At 36.2% G+C, this 22,834-nt stretch overlaps 1 protein-coding gene across 1 annotated transcript in view; it reads right to left on the minus strand.

Moving 5' to 3' along the window:
- Positions 1-22,834, minus strand: part of nell2a (neural EGFL like 2a) — a 94,973-nt gene that overhangs the window by 55,479 nt on the left and 16,660 nt on the right. Inside the window, exons 4-9 of the mRNA XM_048159107.1 lie at positions 16,507-16,680; positions 16,331-16,427; positions 12,592-12,664; positions 12,415-12,497; positions 10,451-10,579; positions 4,032-4,134 (exon numbers count right to left, since the gene is read on the minus strand). Of these exons, the coding sequence (XP_048015064.1) occupies positions 4,032-4,134; positions 10,451-10,579; positions 12,415-12,497; positions 12,592-12,664; positions 16,331-16,427; positions 16,507-16,680 (659 nt within the window). The remainder of the gene's footprint in view (positions 1-4,031; positions 4,135-10,450; positions 10,580-12,414; positions 12,498-12,591; positions 12,665-16,330; positions 16,428-16,506; positions 16,681-22,834) is intronic.

Here is a 22,834-nt window from a genome sequence, read left to right on the forward strand (position 1 = left end):
TTTCCACTGGTTTTGTTAATACAATAAAAGTTTATTGGGTCCAAAACAACATTAAGGCCGTTCACACTAAGGACGATAACTATAAGGATAAAGATATCGCTCTAAAAATCATTCTAAAATGTAAAAGATGTCCACAGCACAACTATTACGAAAACGGCACAGAGAAACGATATCATTGAAATTGATTTCAGAACTTTTTCTAGCTGAAGAACGATAGAAACACTGACAGCCAATCAGAATCTATTCTGCTTTTAGGAGCTCGAGCATTTAAAGTGACAGATGACAAAACTGCAGCGCGCTTAGAATGAAAATATCGTACACTGGTGTCAATGATAATATAGTTATCGTTAAATGTATCATTCTTGGTGTGAACGAGCCTTTAGAACCAATTTGACTTTGATTGTATGGACAAAAAAACTTTTATGTGTAGAGCACTTTTACAGAAATTAATATGCTAATGTTTATAATACCTTAAAGATCCTATTTTTCGTGGTTTTTTGAAGCTTTGATTGTGTTTATAGTGTGCAATATAACGTGTTCATGTTTCGCGTGTAAAAAAACACAGTATTTTTCACATAATTTACTTATCTGTATACCGCTGTTTCCACTGTCATAAAAACGGGCTGATGACTTCCTTGTTCTATGAAGTCCCTCCTTCAGAAATACGTAACGAGTTCTGATTGTGCCAGCGGTTCCTGTGTTGTGATTCGACAGCTCTGAGCGCACCGTGCCCGGAAAGGTCACACCTCTTACCATAACGTGGAGATGCACGCGCTCAGTGTTATTGTAAACGTCTTTAATTTTACCCTATCAATTTGAGCCGGAATCAGACCCGGTGATTGGACTGCGGGATGAAAATAACAGCGTTTCGACGACATGGCGACAAACACACTCTACAAACGCAACTCTTGTGTATTCCTGTGGGCGGAGGTTAGTCAAAAAACTGTTTTCGTGACGTCATTAAAGAAGGAAGTAGAGGGATGTAGTCCAAACTGGCCGTTCGATGTAGGCGACTTCTGTTAAATAAAATATCTCGCTTGGCATTGAACTTTGAGCTTTAAAATTTTACAGATTTTATTTATACTCTAACAACAACATTACACACTAACTAAAGTTTGAAACATCACGAAGAACGGGACCTTTAATGCCTCACATTGAGCAGTTTAGAAATGGGTGATAGTACCATTTACATTTGGAGAGCATCAAGCAGATGAGATTGGCTTTATGTGACTTGTTGTCACTTGAGAGTAGTAATTAGTTTTGAGTCTGAAACATTTATGATCCATAGACGAAATAAAGTCCTACAGGTTTGGCATGAGTAAATGATGATTTTGGGGTGAATTATCACTGTAAGCTCACTTTACTTTGTGTTATTTAGTGCTGGATAGTTAGTTTGAATATTTGAAAACTTTCAAACAAAAGCATGACGTGACTCAGCAGAAAACACAAGCAGCACAAATGAAACCTGCGCTATTAATGTGAGCTGTAGAAATGCTACGGTATGGAAATTTGGAGTTAAACAAAACAGCAAACAACCGACGATTACAAGACGTCTGAGGCGATAATTGCTCCCAGGACAGCAATTATTTCCTCCTCTGACTTTAAATACAGACTCAGAGAACCTTTCATACAGATTAAATGAATCATTTCTGCTGTTTGCTACAACAATCACCAATGATTCCCTGAAATCAAGTGTCTTTTTGAGAAGAAATGAGCTGAAGTTACTACTTACATTTGCCTGTGTGCATGTGGAAATACCTGCTTTTATTTATTTATCACCATTAAACAGGTAGGCATTAAACACTTCTTGAACAGTAATTATACTAAGTGAATTTCATAATTAAAGCTCTAGTAGATCATGCATAAACACTATATTATTTAATTGCAGGTTTGTGTTTTTGTTCCAGGATGAAGTTTGCCAGCGTTTGGTGGAAGAAACGAATGTACACAGTTTCACGGCACAGTAGGAGATCGACACGAGCTGAAAATAGCAGCCAAAACGCTCTGGAGAGAAATATTCTCCAGAAACAGAAGACTGAGAGACGCTTTGAACCAAACGGCCACAAACACTATCAGAACGAAAGAGAAACCTTTATAGCTATCTGATGAAAACAATCTGTCATTCCAAAAGGAGCGTGTGTCAGCTAAATTACCACAGATGAAAAAAAACTTAGAAATGAATCTTTAATGTTTATTGTGAGTGAAATCAGCTGAAGCTCTGAAATAGAGTTCAGGGTTGAACCAGTCATTTCTAATTGGTGTGGAAAGTTAACTATTAACTACTGCTAGCTTGTAGCTAATTGAGTACTCAGTTTGGTTCAACCATTTGTTCTGAAAGTCAACTTGAAATGGTTTTTGCAATCCATTTTTCTGCCGTAATGTGATTCATTTCCAAGTCAATCAATATTCAATGAGAAGATCATCAGAAATTAATGTCACATATTTGTAAACAGGAAGCATTTTTGAAAAACTCTAACGTGTTGCGTTGTTTGCACATTAATTAACATTAATTGCATCATGTAACCATCATGATATGTAGTTTATATATATAGTTATATAGTATATACTGTATGTATATATATATATATATATATATATATATATAGTTTAACATATTAAAAGTAATAAAACATTTTGTGTATAGATCACCTTCTACTATACTATATATATATCAATATATATAAAAATGCCATTTCAGTTTATACATAAAAATGGGTAGTTTAACATATATTAAAAGTAATAAAACATTTTATGTATAGATCACCTTCTACTATACTATATTTTTATATATATATATATATATATATATATGTCATTTCAGTTTATACGTAAAAATGGGAAATATGAGATCAAGTTGAAATATAATAAATAGCATATTTAGCATGTAATAAATAGTAGATTTAGTCACCCTGATGTAATTAGCATATTTAAACATTTATGTAAATATATGCAAATTATTGTATGTAAATAATAAGCATTCATTAACCGTATATTTTAAATTAATTGGGTGCAACAAGCTGAAAAAAAATATTATTTTTTTTTTACATTGAAAGCAGGCGTACTTTGTTAAATGTGTATGTAATATTTAATTTATATATGGTGTTATGTTTTTATTTAATGTAACTTTACGCTACTCCCATGCTAAGGCTAACTCAGTTAAAACGAATGGGTTTTGCTGCAGAAATGAGCACTAACTCAGAAATTAGCATGGATATCAACTATGACTAATAATACAGCAGGGTCATCTTCACTTCTTAATTATAACTGAATAAATTAGCTGTGACGATAATGACCCGTATCAAAACACTGGGCTTCACAGACGGCAGCTCATCAGACGATGCTAACTGATTTATTCCTCAGTATTGAGCATGAGGACAGAAGAACAGACTCTGCGATTGTGTTTCCACTTCATTTGGCTCGTATAGAAACGGCTTTTTGTCTATAAAGTGGCTCGAGATGTTTAAAATCAAATATGCATTTGCATAACCCTCGCAGGGCTGCGTGTTTATTGGCTTGTGATAAATAATTTATTTGAATATGTAAATGTGCAGCTTGACACCTCTGGAGATGGAGTGTGGGTGTAGCTTAGCAACACAAGTGTGTGGTCAGTTGTCAGGCAACACTGTGGAGGCGGTTGTAAGGAGAGTGTGTGTGAGTGTGTGTGTGTGTGAGTGTGTGAGCAAGTGAGTGTGTGTGTGTCTTAGTATGCGTGTGTTAGTGTGTGTGTGTTTTTGTGACATATCAGGACACAAATGTGTATAATGATATGGGTATGACATAGGTATTACAAAAAGAGGTGACTTATGAGGACATTCCCCATGCCCCCACTTTTCAGAAGGCTTATAAATCATACAGAATGAGTTTTTGTGAGAAAGTAAAAGTGTGCACAGTTTCCTGTGATGGTTAGGTTTAGGGGTAGGGGTAGTGCAGGGGGAGAGAAAATACGGTTTGTACAGTATAAAAACCATTACGCCTATGAAATGTCCCCACAATTCACAAAAACAAGTGTGTGTGTGTGTGTGTGTACTTACACTGGCACTCTTTGCAGCAGGTTCCTGACACATACCCCGGGGCCGTACCATCAGGACACTCGAGCAGGGGACACAAAATCTTCTCACATCGGACGGTCCCATTCTACAGAAGTTCAAACGTTCAGTCAGTGCGAGTAGCTTGTAGTGACTGTAGTAATGCTAAAGGTTGTTAAACTGCAGTCGAGATTGAGTTTTGAGTTTGCTGCAGAACAAGTAAAAATGCAACACAGTGATTTCTGCCAGGATGGTTCATAAGAATGACCCTGATTTGCTAAATGATTTGTTAAACGATTAGCTAAATGATTTTAAAAATGATTCGCTAAATGATTTTTTAAACAATTGGCGAAATGATTCGCTAAACGATTCAAACAATTATTTGCTAAATGATTCATTTAATAATTTTCTGAAAGATTCTCTAAACGATTCACAAAATGTTTCAATAAACAATTTGCAAAATGATGCACAAAATGATTCACTAAATGATTCACTAAATAATTTGCTGAATGATTCTCTAAAATGTTCATCTGAAATCACATACATCCCTACTGTAGTAGGTGAAAAACAGTATGTGGCAAAAGAAGTATGTAGTGTAGGCAAAAAGTACCTGGATGACCTACTACTTGCTATGAGATTCTGAAGTGTATACGATGGACACTTTACTATCCCATGAGGCCACGGGAGAGTATTTGTGAATGGCAGTGAAGTGACACAACAGACGCTGGTAGGTCACATGATAATGACATTATGGTGAATGTAGTACGTCTGGATTACAATCATACTACACACACTCATACTTTTTTATCGGTCGCAAAATAATTACTTATTCAAAATAAGTACCACCTCGAGAGAGTATGAGATTTTGGACAAAGCCAAAATGTTTAAATTAAGCACTTGGCAAAATGATTGGCTAAACGTTTCGCTGAATGATTCATTAAATGATTCTTTTAAAAAATTGCTGATTCTCTAAATGATTCACAAAATGTTTCACTAAATGATTCGATAAATGATTTGTAAAATGTAAAGCTATGCCTATAATGATAACTATAATGGTAACTATAATATATTCATTTGTTAAATGATTCACTAAATGAATAACTAAATAAATCAGACTTTTGAATCATTTTATTATTTAGTGTTTTCCATTATAAAATATTAAAAGCAATTGAGAAGCAAAACTGCATTATTATTATTAAGATATTAAGACCCATTGTCTGAAAATATATATACTACTACATTAGTTAATTTAATGATTCATTAAGCACTTGGCGAAATGATTTGCTAAACGTTTCGCTGAATGATTCATTAAATGATTCTTTTAAAAAATTGCTGATTCTCTAAATGATTCACAAAATGTTTTACTAAATCATTCGATAAATGATTTGTAAAATGTAAAGCTATGCCTATAATGATAACTATAATGGTAACTATAATATATTCATTTGTTAAATGATTCACTAAATGAATAACTAAATAAATCAGACTTTTGAATCATTTTATTATTTAGTGTTTTCCATTATAAAATATTAAAAGCAATTGAGAAGCAAAACTGCATTATTATTAATAAGATATTAAGACCCATTGTCTGAAAATATATATACTACTACATTAGTTAATTTAATGATTCATTAAGCACTTGGCGAAATGATTTGCTAAACGTTTCGCTGAATGATTCATTAAATGATTCTTTTAAAAAATTGCTGATTCTCTAAATGATTCACAAAATGTTTACTAAATCATTCGATAAATGATTTGTAAAATGTAAAGCTATGCCTATAATGATAACTATAATGGTAACTATAATATATTAATTTGTTAAATGATTCACTAAATGAACAATTAAATAAATCAGACTTTTGAATCATTTTATTATTTAGTGTTTTCCATTATAAAATATTAAAAGCAAATGAGAAGCAAAACTGCATTATTATTATTAAGATATTAAGACCCATTGTCAGAAAATATAACTACATTAGTTAATTTAATTTTTGAATAAGTCAACTATTTGCCCATGGCTTTGAAAAAATACTTAAAATACTTAATTCAAGATATATTCCGTGAAAACAAGTCTTATCTTACATAATTTTACTTCTCAAGTAAATTAATATTGTTTTAATGATGTTTCAGTAAGTAATTAGGATTTACTAGAAGAAAAAAAAAAAACATCAGTATAGTTACTATGGCATTTGGTATAAATGTATATCCATATTTATCCCAAAAATAGATTTCCAAGCCTCACAGAGTCTGAAGGAACTCACGTCTCCCTAAAGCATGACATCCGTCACTTTAAGCCAAATTAAGATAATGTTCCTTTCACAAACTAACTTCCTGTTGGTAGTTTCACTGGGACGCCTGTCTCATCCGAACCGGTACCAAAGCCCGAGACCGCTGTCTGTTTGGACACATCGAGCGCACTGGAGACCAGCTAACGTCTGTTAGAGGAGCCCAGGGACTTCTAAAGATAGGACAGAATCCCTCCGTCTGTCACTTTGCATTCGGCACAATATTCGTCTTACTCGCAGATAATAAATGTATAATGAGCGAGAAAGAAAGAAGAGAGAGAAATCGTCCTTCCCTGTGAAACGGTACACTGAGAGCGACCTCACATCTGTGTTTACATTAGGTTTGCTACACGTTGAGGGCGCGTGTAAGTGGAACGTTCTGTTGTGTGTGACCTTTGAGACGACATGCAAATCTCGTTACCATTTCGGTGTTTGCAGAACAAGCACACTGCTAATTAGCTAATTGCAGACTGCTTGATTGGGTGTGCGGTACTTGATTGAACGCCATTCAACTAGTAAAAATACAGCAAATGTGACATCCATGGGATTTTACATGTTTTTGTTCATGAATATATGAAATATTCATGAGCAAAACACATTTTGCTTGGAGCGAAGCATTTTCAAGCACAAGATCATGCTATTTAGCATGTAGCTGATTAGCTAGATAGACACAGACAATAATCACACAGTTTAATGACGCCACTGACCAATCACAAGCAAGTGTTGAGTGAAAGATGAGTGATAAATCTTTCAGTTCAGTTGTGCAAAATATTCTCTTAATAGCAAAGCAAGTTTTTCCGTGATTTCTTTTGCTTGTATTTTTGTATTTTCACATCAAGAACGATAACTATGAAGATAACAATAACTGTACCAATAATTATAACTGTAACAATAACTATAATGGTAACTATAGCAATAATAACAATAATGACAACTATAATGTTAACATTAACTATAATGATAACTACAATGTTAACAATAATGACAACTACAACAATAACTATAACGATAACTAAAATGATAACCATAACAAAAACTGTAATGATAACTTTAACGATAACTATAATGATAACTATAACGTTAACAATAATGACAACTTCAATTATAAATATAACGATAACTATAATGATAACTACAATGATAAATATAATGACAACTATAGCAATAACTTTAACGTTAACCCTCTGGAGTCTGAGGCTGATTTGGGGCCTGGAGAAGTTTTGACATGTTCTGACATTTGTGCTTTTTTCAGTTGTTCATAAACATATTAATGGAAAAAGTGTCATTACACTGTATTCAGCACAAACTAGGCTACAATAATATGTGAGGAACATGTATGTACATGTTTGTGTTTTTGAAGGAATAACATTTATGCGTGGTTATTGAAAAAACAAAAAACTTAAGTCACTGAAATAAGGCCAAAAAAAGTATATTAAATCTGTGTTTACAATTCTTTTTTTAGTTTTTGCTTCAAAATTATGTAAAAATTATGCTGCCTACTCCTTCATATAAAACAAAATATTGATTAAGTTTTTGTAAGACACTTTTTGCCAAGAAACACAGTATGCGTGGAGGCGTGAATCACCATGAATAATGGGCCATTCTCACCTGAGAAGACAAAAGAATTGGATAGTAATGAGCTGAAATGACTTGCATATTAATGAGGCATTTCAGTCAGGTAGGCTGTGAAAAAACCCTTCTGTGATGTCTCAAGCTCATCATGATATATGAAACATACAGAAAAATATTATTACAATATAAAGTAATGGTTTTATATTATACTTTAAAATATAATGTATTTCTGTGATGCAAAGAGTCTGAATATAGGCTTTTAGTTTAAAAGCATGCACATTTGGAGAAATATTGGATTCTCATATGCTTATGTCAATTTTCTATACAGAGGAGTTATATTTATTTAATATTCATTGTCATTACTATGAGCGCTGGTGTTTTCAATTCATCCTTGAAGTCAGAGGGCGCTCTCTGTGCATTTTTAGTCCACAAATTCATCTAAAAGAAGAAGAGGCTATTCCATGAATGGAGTTTCCAATTCATACTGCAGCCGGAGGGCGCTAAAGAAACAAAAACTCATCTAAAATTAATCTATAGAAGAAAAGAAAACAGGAACTAACTGCATGTCTTCTAGAGCTCGCTAACCATGACTTTTACATCCAGATAAACACTTTTCAAGACAATAAATACACGATTGAGATGATGAATGCATGTATTGACTGAATTTGTGTCTGAATAGCGCTATATATTGCCTCTGAATTTGCGTCTGAATAGCGCTGACTCTGTGGGCGTGGCCGCATTAGCAGATAATGAGCTGAATCACGGACTTCTGACATGGATCTCTTTTCATACAGATTACATAAACACAGAAGGTTTGTTTTCGATTTGACTTACATAATTTAAAACCTGACATCTTAACGTTTTTTTAGACATAAGTTTAATTTTTCTGTGATTAGTATTCACTAAGTTACAGTTCATTTTCTGAGAACTATCAGATTGGACTTCGTTCAGAGGGAGAGGAGCATCATGTTAGTTTTCTTTATTTTACAAAAAGCACAACATTTTGTTTTTACTCTGAGTGTATACAAATAAAAGAAGATATTCTATAGTTTCAATTGATATATTACTTATGTCTCTATGACAAAAAATGACGGAGTATTTTAAGTCTGTTTTGCTGCAATGTGAAAAAAAACCTGCAAAACGCGCCGGCACGTTTTCAGACCTCAGAGTGTTAACAATAATGACATCTACAATAACTATGAAGATAACTATAATGATAACTATAACAATAACTATAACTATAATGATAACTATAACATTAACAATAATGACAACTACAATGATAACTATATGGATAACTATAACGATAACTTTAACGATAACTACAGTTTTAACTATAATGGTTTCTATAGCAATAACTATAATATTAACTATTAAGATAACTTTAACGATAACTATAGCAATAACTATAACGTTAACAGTGACTACATTGATAACTATAACAATAACTATAACGATAACTTTAACGATAACTACAATTTTAACTATAATGGTTACTATAGCAATAACTATAATGTTAACTATTAAGATAACTTTAACGATAACTATAGCAATAACTATAACGTTAACAGTGACTACATTGATAACTATAACAATAACTATAACGATAACTTTAACGATAACTACAATTTTAACTATAATGGTTACTATAGCAATAACTATAATGTTAACTATTAAGATAACTTTAAAGATAACTATAACGATGACTATAATGGTAACTATAGCAATAACTATAACGATAACTACAATTTTAACTATAATGGTTACTATAGCAGTAACTATAATGTTAACTATTAAGATAACTTTAACGATAACTATAACGATGACTATAATCATAACTATAGCAATAACTATAACGTTAAAAATAAGGACAACAACAACGATAACTATAACGATAACTTTAATTATAACTATAATGGTTACTGTAGCAATAACCATAACGTTAACTATTAAGATTAAACTTTAACAATAACTAATGATAACTACAATGATAATATAGCAATAACTATATAATGTAAACAATAACAACAATAACTATAATGATAAATTTAACGATAACTATAATGGTTACTATAGCAATAACTATAACGTTAACAATATTGACAACTACAATGATAACTATAATGATAACTTTAATGATAGCTATATTAGCATCACACCAGCAGACGATATTGTTCTGTTTATTGTTAGCGCTGCAGTTTAGTCGTCTGTCACTTTAAATGCTTGAGCTCATTAAAGCAGGATTTATTCTGATTGGTTGTCGATGTTTTTATCATCATCAGCTGGAAAAAATCATTTGAAAGTGATTTTAACAATATATTTTCTCTGTGTCGTTATCCTTATAGTTGGGTTGTGAACTTTGCTATTCTCATAGAGCAATTTTTAAAACTGTATGTTTAATAGTTATCATTATAGATATCATCTTTGGTGTGAACAGTCCTTTACTTCTTATTTCTCATGTGTAAATAACCTAAAGCAGTCTTTGCGATTATATCTAGCATAGTATAAACGTTATTGCGAAAGCTCCAGCATTGATGCATATATCTGTGGCTGTGGTAAGAGCCTCACCGAGCACGTGCAGTTCTTGCACCCATCTGTCCACGTCTGCTCCTCTCTGTAGGTCACTCCCTTCACGTGACACGTTCTCTCGCAGTAACACGAATCCAGACCTTTCATCTTCTCCTCGGCCAGAGACAGCTGCAGGAGAAGAAAAGCACAGAGGGATGAGGAAGCGGAGAGCAAATCCTCACCTCACCCCAATTAAACTCCATTTCTGACAGAAAGCAGATGAGGAAACGCCTGTGGTTGATTGATTATTTGCGATCGGCTGTTTGCATTTTTCATTAAGCCGGTGTTATTTCGACACGCTCGATCAGAGGAGTTTTTCCTCATCAGCGCCAGAGTTTTGTGCATTTGGCAGCTGTGAGTTATTACAACACCATAAACAAGCCTTTAAATTCACAGCACAGACGCAGCCCAGATGTTCCCCAAAACTGGGCTCAGATTCATCTGTCAAACAAAAACTGGAGAAATGTGCTGCGTTTATTGCCAGACCAAGAGACGTTTGGTTGAGTTTATAAATACTTTTAAATATCAATTTGAGGAACCAAAGAAGAGACTACAATTTGAATTTAAATGATTAGATTTAAGTTGGGGCAAAGTTGTATTTACAACTTTGAAAAAACATTTTGTTTATTTAAAGGCGCAGTACAGAATTTTGGCCTCTCTATCACCATCAGTGGTTAGAAGATAAAATTGCAAGTTATTTTTGATTAATCTGATGGAGATTCCACATTCAAGTGCTTTAAGGCCTTTAAGCACACGTGTAAAAAAGGTATGATGTTTTAATTAGCAAGCCTGTAACCATCTCGATCATAGATGGAAAAGACCATTTACAGCAAATACAGGCAATTTACCATATGAATAAAATTGTTTTTAAAGCTTTTTAACTATTATCGAGCTTGAGCCAAAAACCTAGGACTAGTTCGCCAAAGTTGGTTTTTGAAATAATCTCCAATATTTAACAAACAATTCAATGGACAGCGGCGGTCCTAGAGAAATGTTGCTCAGAATGAGGAGTTCTACCATGTGGTACGAATGTCGTGCGATACGCAATCCTTTACGCATGTGAAAAACACAAAGGCGCCCCTCGCTTTCCAATTTCTTTCGAATTTCTCACAGGCCTAACAGGAAATTTCGCTTTGATTGGCCTCCATTAACCTTGACTGATAGCTGCTCAAACTTCATTGGCCGATGGCGGCCATGTTTTTGGGGATACAGCAATGTCCTCATAAAAAGTCATGGCACCTCGGACAAAGACACTGCATGCCAATTTTCAAGTCGATCAGACTAACAGTGAAGTATTTATAGCCGATTTCATGGTTTTTTTCCGTGTTATAGTGCCACCAAGTGGCCAGTTGCCTCGTCCTTTGTCACGCGACCACAGAATGAGCTCTTACATAGATGTGCTGAGTTTGGTGAAAATATCTCATTCCGTTCACGAGTTATTGCCATTTAAGTAAAAGTGGCTCCACCCACTTTGAATGTTTTGGCGGCCCTTAGAGACCTGGAAGCAAAATTGTAACTGTTTTTTGATAATTATTGACAATAAGACTCCAGAGAATCTTGATGCAATGGTTTTGTACAAAAACCTAGGACTAGTTTGCAAAAGTATGTTTTTCAAAAATATGATTCATTTTGTACTTTTGACCACTGTAGCGCCCCCGTCAGGCCGATCGGGGCGAGCCTTGGTGCATTCTGGACGGTATGAGTACTACCAGCCCTCAAAGTTTCAAGTCTCTACAACTTACGGTTTGGTCTGCCTGATCACTTTTAAGGGAGAATGCTGATCTAGCACTACATGCTTTAATAAAAGCAATGTGTTAAAGAAGACTTTAGTGATGCAATTATATTTTGTTTAAAAATGAATTAAATTCCTCTGTTCTGTGAATGCGACTGTCATTCCGATTCACATTCCTGCTGATGAAAATGAAATTAAGCCAGTTATTCAGTTGTGATTTTGAGTCCGTCACCTTGCTGGAGGTTTTCGCCAAGATGTCCTGAAGCTCCATGATCTTCTGCACGAGTCCATGAAAGTCATTGCAGGTCGGACAGGCTAGGAAAGAGAAGTAAATGAGATGCGTTTATCATAATGCAATGACTAAACATTTGATTCAGCAATCACAAGCAAACTAATTAACGGCACGTACTACGGTTGAGGTCTGGGCACTGTGTGATGAATCCTTGAGGCATTACAAGGATCTGAAGGTCTTGCATCACTCCCTGCATGGAAAACACACAGCAGTCAGTTCACAATTAGATCAGAGCAGAAATGAATCAGAAACATTCATTACATTTAATGATACTTTGAAGGCATTAAGTAGAACCGAGAGAGTTTATTCAACAAGCACTTAGCAAACGAAGACCTTGAGCTGCTATAATAAATTACACGCACACGTTCTGACCAAAAAACAAAAAATGTGCGCAATTATTAATGTGGAAAGTTAGGAATGCCTCTCTATGCAGTCACCAGCAGTTCTTCATGATTGGTAAAATCATAGTGGAGGTTCTGAAATTGTGGCTTTTAGATGTTCAAGGCTGCTTTTATTTGCTCGGCAGAATATGAACAGAAAGCTTAAGCGCCAAAAACACTATTAACAGAGCAGAAGGACGGACGTGGATGAGCGTGACCTTTTCCCAGGACATGTTCTCTGGATTAGCACCTGTTAAGCCATATTGCTTTCCTCACAGTTTCGATTTGCGGTTTATATTTAGAGGTTTTATCTCCGTGTCGAATCAAACTTGCACATTTTATTCAGGATTCAGTCCAACTGATGCCGGATGCCATGTGGAGATTATCTTTTATTATAATCAACATGATTTGTGTGTAATAATGCACTTTTTAATGCAGTATGTGCAATATCACCATACTGACAGTTTCTAAAATGTAAACACATTTTGTGTTTGTACCTTATATATCGACATAAAAGCCTGCATGTTTCTGAACTTGTCAATACATCAATATTAAGAGTCAAGGATAAGTCAACATTGACTTTATAATGATCTCTGTTTCTTTATATTCATTAAAGAATCCTGAAAATAAAATGTATCACAGTTTCCACAAAAAAATGAACTGTTTTCAACATGGGTAATAATCAGAAATGCAGCAAATCATCATATTAGAATGATTTCTGAAGGATCATGTGACACTGAAGACTGGAGTAATGATGCTGAAAATTCAGCTTTGATCACAGGAATAAATTATATTCTACTATATATTCACATAGAAAATGGCTGTTTTAAATTTTAAAAACTATTTCACAATTTTTACTGATTTTACTGTATTTTTAATCAAATAAATGCAGCCTTGGTTGAGCAGAAGAGACTTCTTTGAGAAAGATTTTAAAAATCTGCCTTCATTATCTCTGAATGTTTACATAACTGTCAAAAGAAAGTTACTGTATCTCTAAAGTGCTACTGTACATTGTTTCCAATATTTCCAATATAAACATGTAATAACATAGTAATAACATTGTCTGCATGTGCTGCATTACAGTTACTTTTTTAAATAATTAAATGCATATATTTAGTCTGTTATTCCAACTAGGTTTTCACTCCATGTTGGTTCATTTCATTTTTTATTGCATTTATAAAATGGAATATTTATGTTGTGTATTTTAGTAGTATCCTTTAGAGCTGCTAACTTTAACACTAATAATTCATTTTATTTCAGCAAGCCATTAGAATGCATTTTACTCTGCAAAGAAAAATGATGTTTCTCCTTAGTATTCCTGTCTTGTTTTCCAGCACAAATATCTAAACATTCTTAAATCAAGATACATTTACTGGAGACGCAAAATGACTGAAGATATTAAGTCAGAAAAAAGCATCAAAATGAAGTGAGTTTGTGCTTAAAACAAGAGCAAATATCTGCTAATGGAGTCAGAAAAATAAACATGTTTTCCCTCATTTTTTCTAAACTTAATATCTTCTCTCATTTTGCTATCTTGATTTAAGAATGTTTAGATATTTGTACTGGAAAACAAGACAGAAATACTGAGGAAGAACATCATTTTTTCTCTCTCTCTCTTGTTTTAGGTGTCGTTGACAAAGCCAAACCTTGATGACAAACACATTTTCAAGACATTCACAGTCTGTTTGAGACATCGAAAACTTGTCACCGAGCAGCTCTTGGCACGGCGGTACAAACCCCAACCCCGTGAAGAAGTTCCCGACTCGTCACGATAATCAAACGCCACACTCAGACTCCAGCAGAGATGAAACCGGCGCTCGAACGCGGCCTGTGCGTGGGGAACCGCGGCGAGTTTAATAGGAGGTGGGCAAGGCCGCGCACTCTGGTAATTGGACATAATACGCATCGCGGAGAGGAAATGATGTGGGTGGCAGGAGCGTAATAACAGCTCCCAGTCGCCGCTGTCCCACTCTGATAAGCAAAACAAGCAGATACAGATTGAATTTGTTTCATATGTGCCTTAATTTGATTGGCCTCCATCCTCTGGCCGCGCGGCGTCGCGTATAGACACTCTGTCGCCATGGCAACCGGCCCAGAAAGCGTTTATTTTGCCCCTCACAGGAGTAGAGCGCCGTGACTTATGAGAAATTGTTTTCGAAATTGTCTTGCCTCTTCAATTTTCCAACCATAAATTCAAAAGCCGATGCAGGTTTCTCCAGATTCTCCATGGCAATGAGAGGGAAATAGAGGTGAACGCTCTGGATTTATAGGAACTCGGGATGTAATTTGGTTTCTCTGCGAGTCAGCGAACGCACACACGCTCACACACACATGCATGCAGAGATTGTTTAAATTAGAGGCAATCGTCCGGTCAACAAGTGTGGAATCATCTCTAATCGAACTGTAATGGTGCCTTTGATCACCACCGTCTCCAACGGCGCATCAATATTTCTGAGTGCAAACGGCCACTGCGACGTCTGTAAGGTTTAATGCGGCCTTTTTCTGCGTTATGTTCCTGAAGAAATGAATTGGTGGAAGATGAAAGCCAACGTCCTGGACATGACGGAAACGAAACGGCAGATATCTGTGATTTGTATGTGCAAATGAAGGACGCTTTGCTTTTTACTTGAACGGCTAAGTGCTGATCAGAGCCTCTGTGGAGACAGAAGCAGGGGGAGGGGTGAGAAAACTCGTCAAGAACCGCAAACGACCTCCAGCTTCCCCTCGTCTGACAATTAACTCTGAGATATTTAACAATCTGAAGCGACACTTCAAATCTTAAAGAGGCTCAATGATACTCACACACTCTCACACACACACAGGTTTGTTTTGCTATCTTAGTGAGGACTCTCCATAGGCGTAATGGTTTTTATACTGTACAAACTGTACATTCTCTCCCCCTTCACCAACCCTACTCCTAAACCTACCCATCACAGAAAACATTCTGCATTTTTAAGTTTTTAATAAAACATTGTTTAGTATGTTTTTAAAGCTATTTTAGATATCATAACGTAATACCAGTGTAATAACCATGTCATTATACAAATTTGTGTCCTCATGAATCACAAAAACACGCACACTCCAACACACAAAATTGCACGCTGCTTTATGTTGCATAATGCATTTGTTGTCATATGTTGCATTTTATTTCAGCAAGCCTCTGGCATGATGCGTTTTGATTCTTAGAAATGCACATACTGATAAACAATGCATAGATTGTGTGCACTGATAAAAAAAAAAAAAATACATAAAAAGTTTTTTTTGCATTTTTAGACCATCTTTTTGTCAGTCTGATCAAATAATGAGTGAAGAAAGAAGGAATTGCATTGCATTGCATTTTGCACTATGCATGTATTCTATGCATACAGAGAAGCCACATACTGTGCACACTTCATACTGAGGAGACAGTCAGAGAAGCAGCCTCTGTATTTGCTGATGTGCATGTGTGGCGATTTTGTGGGGCGAAGATGAAATACCTTGAATAAGCCATGAGCGCTGTTTCTCTGTCCGACCCAGAACGATGTGTCTTCTGAGATCTCCATCAGAGGAACAGCTACCACCCGCTCATAGATTCTGACCAGAAACATCACAATAAACATCAAAATATTCGCAGTGAGCTTCATTATGTGCACTACGGTGTGTTGCAGTGTACCTGTTGCAGTCTACATAGAGCGCCACATGTGATGCGCTGATGGCCACTGAGACTTTGTGCCATTGGTCGTCAGCGAGCATGTAGGGGAAGATCTCTGTGTACGTCTGCTGGCCTTTGGTCTGGAAATGAAGACGCACTTCGCTCTTCTGTCCGCTGCTCTCCAGCTCCAGCAATCTGCAGAGAAACAGACAATAACAGTCTTGAGGAAGCCAAAGTTACGACGCTCAAAGTTCAATGCAAAGGGAGATATCTAATTTTAAAGAATTCTCTGTTTGAGGACTACAACAAATGGCTGGTAGGGACTACAACAAGCTTCTTCCTGGGTTGTGACATCACAAACCCTAAAATTTACATAAACCCCGCCCCCGAGAACACGCAACAAACGCCGGACTGCTTCACAAACGAGGGTCAATTCAATACAAAAGATGAACATGACGGCACATGCTAGTGGATGAGTTGAATCAACTCCACAGCAACTACATCAATTTATCCACTAACCATTCAGAAACGTCTAAAAGTTGTAACTTCTTCCTGAGTCTCTCCATCAGTGTCGACTCCGGTTTGATCAATGTAAGGCTGAACACTTTCGTCATTTTGGCTGCGTGAGATTCTCCAGCTTTGTTGTTGTTGAGCTGTTAAAGCTCCGCCCTCTTCTGGAAAGGGGGCGGGAGCAGCAGCTCATTTGCATTAAAGGGACACACACAAAAACGGCGTGTTTTTGCTCACACCCAAAAACATTTTTAGTGAAATGTATTGAATCCAGTTTGGGTCAATTTGACCTGGAACATAATGCTCGTTCCCAGAATTATATAATACAAGTTAAGAGGGTTAAGAAGAGCTGTGCTGTCAAAATATCTTGGTAGCCGCATAGCAACACCTCGGCAACCGCCCACCAATCCATGTCATTGTGCTGGAGAATTTTGCACAGACAAGCACCACTCACATTTCCCACCAAATGTACAACTATTCTTCATTATTTGTTCCTGCTAAACATATCACTGACACCAGAGGAGACAACGGGATCTCTGACACGCAGACAGACCAGCAAACAGAAGGAGCTGTGTTGCATATTTTGCAGCATCTGCAAATAAAACGGGCCGAGCACAGGCCCCTGAGGCACATCAGCGGTTTACACTCGTCTCTAACGACCTGACATGCATCCATCTAACTTTCCAAATGTCCTCCGTAACAATATCCCAGGAGATTCTCATCACATGCTGACCAGCACTGATTCTGACCGCAGTAAAACATGAGTGCGAGTCCTCGTGGGCTTTTGTTTTGGCACAGCGGGAGTCTGACTATTATATTAATATTAAGCAAAACCGTAGTATTTTGTTCGGTATATGATCAAAATCTTATATCTGATTGGCCTGCTGGGTCAGTAAGATTGCTCTTGGTCTGGTCTGCAATTTTTGCCAGTGATTCAGATGTATTCCTATGAATTCATTGCTTCTGTTCAAAAAATTGCGTGTGCTTTGCGCATTCATAATGAATATTCATGCTAATGAGCCTTAAGGTTCTCCTGGCATGTTTTGTAGAGTTTTCCAATGTACACATGAATGTATTTTGGAGCCTTTAAATTATTATCTTTTTAATTAAAACACCATCTACTACAACAAAACTCTTTTGTGAATGTGGATCTAGTGTTGCAACAAACATTGGGTTGTGCAAAATTCATAACAAAAGAATTGGCTCTTATTCATTTGGTAAGAATCTGAACTGAATTGAAATGAAAGATGAGGAATTTAGTGAAATGCAATTCAAAGAAATTCAACACAGGAGACACAGCATTCTGGGAAATGTAGTGTTCTTCCACCCAAATCCACTAAAGTTCATTAAATTATTGTGATGAAATACTAAATGTAAATTCAAAACTTGTAAATATACTACAAAAGTCAAAAGTTTGGGATCTTTGCAAATGTTTATGTATCTTATCTGCTCACCAAAGCTGTATTTATTTGATCAAAAATACAGTAAAAACAGTATTATTGTGAAATATTACTAATATTTAAAAAAAAAAAAAATGTTTTCTATTTGAACATATGTTAAAATGTAATTTATTCCATAATATATAAAAGTTTTCGCTGCTTAATATTTTCATGGAAACCGCGATAAATACTACATTGCAAATAAAAAATACTACCAATTAAATCTTAATTAATATTTTTATTCAGCAAGGATGCATTAAATTGATGAAAAGTGACAGTAAAGACATTTATAATGTTACAAAAGAAGCTATTTAAAATAAATGTGGTTCTTTTGAACTTTCTATTCATGAAAGAATTGTAAAAAATAAAATGTATGATGGTTTCCACACAAATATGAACTGATTTCAACATTGATAATGAGCAGAAATGTTTCTTGAGCAGCAAATCATCATATCAGAATGATTTCTGAAGGATCATGTGACACTGAAGACTGGAGTAATGATGCTGAAAATTCAGCTTTGATCACAGGAATAAATGACATCTTACAATATATTCACATAGAAAACAGATATTTTAAATTATAATAATATTTCACAATTTTACTGTATTTTTGGTCAAATAAATGCAGTCTTGATAAGCAGAAGAGACTAATTCAAACTCTTTTTGTTTGCAAATCAGACTACACTGGTTGTGTTTATTTTAGCGTGCAAAAGATCAACTGCATATTTATTGTCCTATATTCTGCTCTCATCACATTCAATTCAGACTACAAACTCACAGCTGAAGCCAAAGCATCATTTCTGTAGATCGAGCAGCGGCACAGGAAACACAGACGAGCTAAACGCCCCTTCACATTGTAATTCCTCTGCGCCGCACGTCTCTATTGAGATTTACTTGAAGGGGAGAGCGTTAATGGGGAAAGCTGCCAAAAAGTCATCAGCCCGCCTGCCTGTGCAGACTACCAATTTTTATTTCCTACTCCTCGCAAAAAATCATCACGCTTGAGAGCATTATTCGAGAGAAGCCAATTACAGATACGCAGGTTTTGATTTATCTACAAACAGGAACCTAATGAGTTCTTTTCCTCTTGCCTTGCATTTCTAGTTCTAGTTGCAAAGAAAGGGAATATCAATACCAGCCCGAGTCGCCCAATGTCAGAGCCACCTGCTTTATCGACTCAGCGTACAATGTAATTAACATCTTTCACAAGGCCCCTATTATGCGCTGACTTCAATAAACACAGTTCAACGAGCACAATTACAGTAAGGACGCCGCTGCTGCAGTTCTGCAGTCATGTCGTGATGTTGTTGTCTTCGTAGAAGCAAATATCGTGTTCTTTTTAAATACAAGACCCTTATCTGTTGACCTGCTAACCCTTAAAACAGATGCATTTGACTCTGAAATGCATCTCAAATCCAAATTGCCCACATTTGTCAGGATTTGAAGTTCAAGCTCCACAGTTATATAATTACTTTGAATTTCAAGTCATTTTAATGTTTGCTACCTCTATTCAAATTCAACTGAAGTTCAAGAAACCTTCTAAAGACATGCCAGCACACCTGAACGCATAAAATGATTGACAGGCTGAGAGTGTTTTCTGGCTAGTTTTCTAAATAAAAAAGCACAGACCATCATCTGACTGCCTCTTTTTTTTTCAGTTAACAGACTCTAGTGCTGTCACAGAGACAGATGTGATTTCTCTATTTCACGGATATTATTTTATGTGTGCTCCTCCAAAGTTATTTTTAGCTAGTTACTCACCATCACTGACAGTAATGCACTCATGATGGGAAACCAATACAGCTTAAATTCCCCGTGTAGCAGTTTTACTAACGGAAAGCAACTTTATATTAAGTTTTTGCAAACTTATTTGCACGATGAAAGAGTCGTCTGTGTTTTAAATAGTCTTCCTGGAGAGAGAGAGAGTGTTTTATTTCTGCTGAGTGCTGCTCTTAGACTCGACTCGTAGAGGAAAAACTTCTAATCAGTCTTCGGGGAGCCGCAGATATGGACACAGCGCAGAGAAACAGTTAATGATGAGATGAACCGGGACAGGAAAACAACACGCTCAGGGAGGCAGAATTCACCGGTCAAGCACCAAAAATGACGCTTGAAGAACATCTCCAGGGAAAACTTTCTCTTCTTAATTCCCTCACTTTGTCTAGTTCAAACACTACAACATATTCAGAAAGCACAAGCGTTAACCTTGTGAGCTTCCCTTACACTAAACAAATGCTTCATCCTGTAGAGCAGTGCATCGTGACCCGGAAATGGGTCAAAGATTAGGTGGAAGTTTGTTGATATTAATTTATATAAATACGCTTTTATCCAGTGCCACTTAACAAATGAGAATAATACATGCAGAAGTGATTAATCCAACACAGAAAATGACCAGAGCAGAACAATACATGATACATGATATGATTTTGTTAATGTGTTGAGACCTCACTTAATATCAATGTAAAAAACAATCATTAGGATGCATCTGTGACCTGAACACACTAGACTGAACCATGTAATTAGACTCTGTGTGTAGATTAACTTTTATTTGTGGCCCAGAGCGCATGTGTGTGTGTGTGTGTGTGTGTGTGTGAGCATGTATGTGTGTATGTTTTCCTAATCTTCTGGGTATTGCAATTATAATTACTGTTGTTTGCCAACTCAAGCATCACTAGTACCATTTCTTATAATTAGTGTTGAAGATATGAAAAACAATAAAGATCTGCATGTAACTTGTCCTGTTTGTGCTGCAGACAATGCCCTAGCAACCATCCAGAACACCCTAGCAACGCCCTAGCAACCATCCAGCACCATCCTGTCAACCATCCAGAACACCCTAGTTACCATCTAGCAATGTCCTAGTAGTAACTCCTTAGCAATGTCCTAGCAACCATCCAGAACACCTTAGCTATCATCTAGCAATGGTCTATAAACCATCCAGAACACCCTATCAACCACCTGGCAATGTCCTAGTCAGAGATGTTCACAAGTCCCTGCGGTCAAGTCCAAGTCAAGTCTCAAGACTTTGAGGACCAAGTCCAAGTCAAGTCTCAAGTCTTTGAGGACCAAGTCAAGTCCAAGTCAAGTCTCAAGTCTTTGAGAACCAAGTCCAAGTCAAGTCTCAAGTCTTTGAGGACCAAGTCCAAGTCCAAGTCAAGTCTCAAGTCTTTGAGGACCAAGTCAAGTCCAAGTCAAGTCTCAAGTCTTTGAGGACCAAGTCCAAGTCAAGTCTCAAGTCTTTGAGGACCAAGTCCAAGTCCAAGTCAAGTCTCAAGTCTTTGAGGACCAAGTCCAAGTCAAGTCTCAAGTCTTTGAGGACCAAGTCAAGTCCAAGTCAAGTCTCAAGTCTTTGAGGACAAGTCCAAGTCAAGTCTCAAGTCTTTGAGGACCAAGTCCAAGTCAAGTCTCAAGTCTTTGAGGACCAAGTCAAGTCCAAGTCAAGTCTCAAGTCTTTGAGGACCAAGTCATAGTCAAGTCTCAAGTCTTTGAGGACCAAGTCAAGTCCAAGTCAAGTCTCAAGTCTTTGCGGACCAAGTCCAAGTCAAGTCAAGTCTCAAGTCTTTGAGGACCAAGTCAAGTCCAAGTCAAGTCTCAAGTCTTTGAGGACCAAGTCAAGTCCAAGTCAAGTCTCAAGTCTTTGAGGACCAAGTCCAAGTCAAGTCTCAAGTCTTTGAGGACCAAGTCAAGTCCAAATCAAGTCTCAAGTCTTTGAGGACCAAGTCCAAATCAAGTCTCAAGTCTTTGAGGACCAAGTCCAAGTCAAGTCTCAAGTCTTTGAGGACCAAGTCCAAGTCAAGTCTCAAGTCTTTGAGGACCAAGTCCAAGTCAAGTCTCAAGTCTTTAGGGTTCCAAGTCAAGTCTCAAGTCAAGTCTTTTTTCAGCTAGTTGTTATTGTAATTAACAGTGTATTTAAATATCAAAACAGATTACTTTTACTTTAAAATTGTCTAATAAAGCACACAAAATACTACTTAAATCATTTTTATTACTTTCTAACTTTATACAAAATTATACCATTTAGAACCACTGCAAGGAAAAAAGTGCTGTGTATTTTGAGCTATATGAGTGGCCGTAGTTTGCTGTAGATCTCAAGCAATGCAGGAAAATGTAGTCTTCCAGTGAGCGCCCGCGGTAACAAAACCTGTGTATAGACAAGTGTTACAGTAAACAACACGCCGAACAACATTTCCTTTTGTGTGTCTCGTTTGTGATAAGGCGATATAATAACGCACTGCGACTTAATAAACCGATCTGTGGAAAAAAGTCAGACGGACAGGGTCATAAAATGCGCATGCATGGAAGTGCTCGTTCTAACCAAATACAATTTAACATGGCAATCTGGATATTATATGCATTATCAAATACTTGGGCAACAATAAATAAAAAATGAAAAGGACATG

Source organism: Megalobrama amblycephala, linkage group LG15 (genome assembly GCF_018812025.1).
Source record: "Megalobrama amblycephala isolate DHTTF-2021 linkage group LG15, ASM1881202v1, whole genome shotgun sequence".
Taxonomy (NCBI): domain Eukaryota; kingdom Metazoa; phylum Chordata; class Actinopteri; order Cypriniformes; family Xenocyprididae; genus Megalobrama; species Megalobrama amblycephala.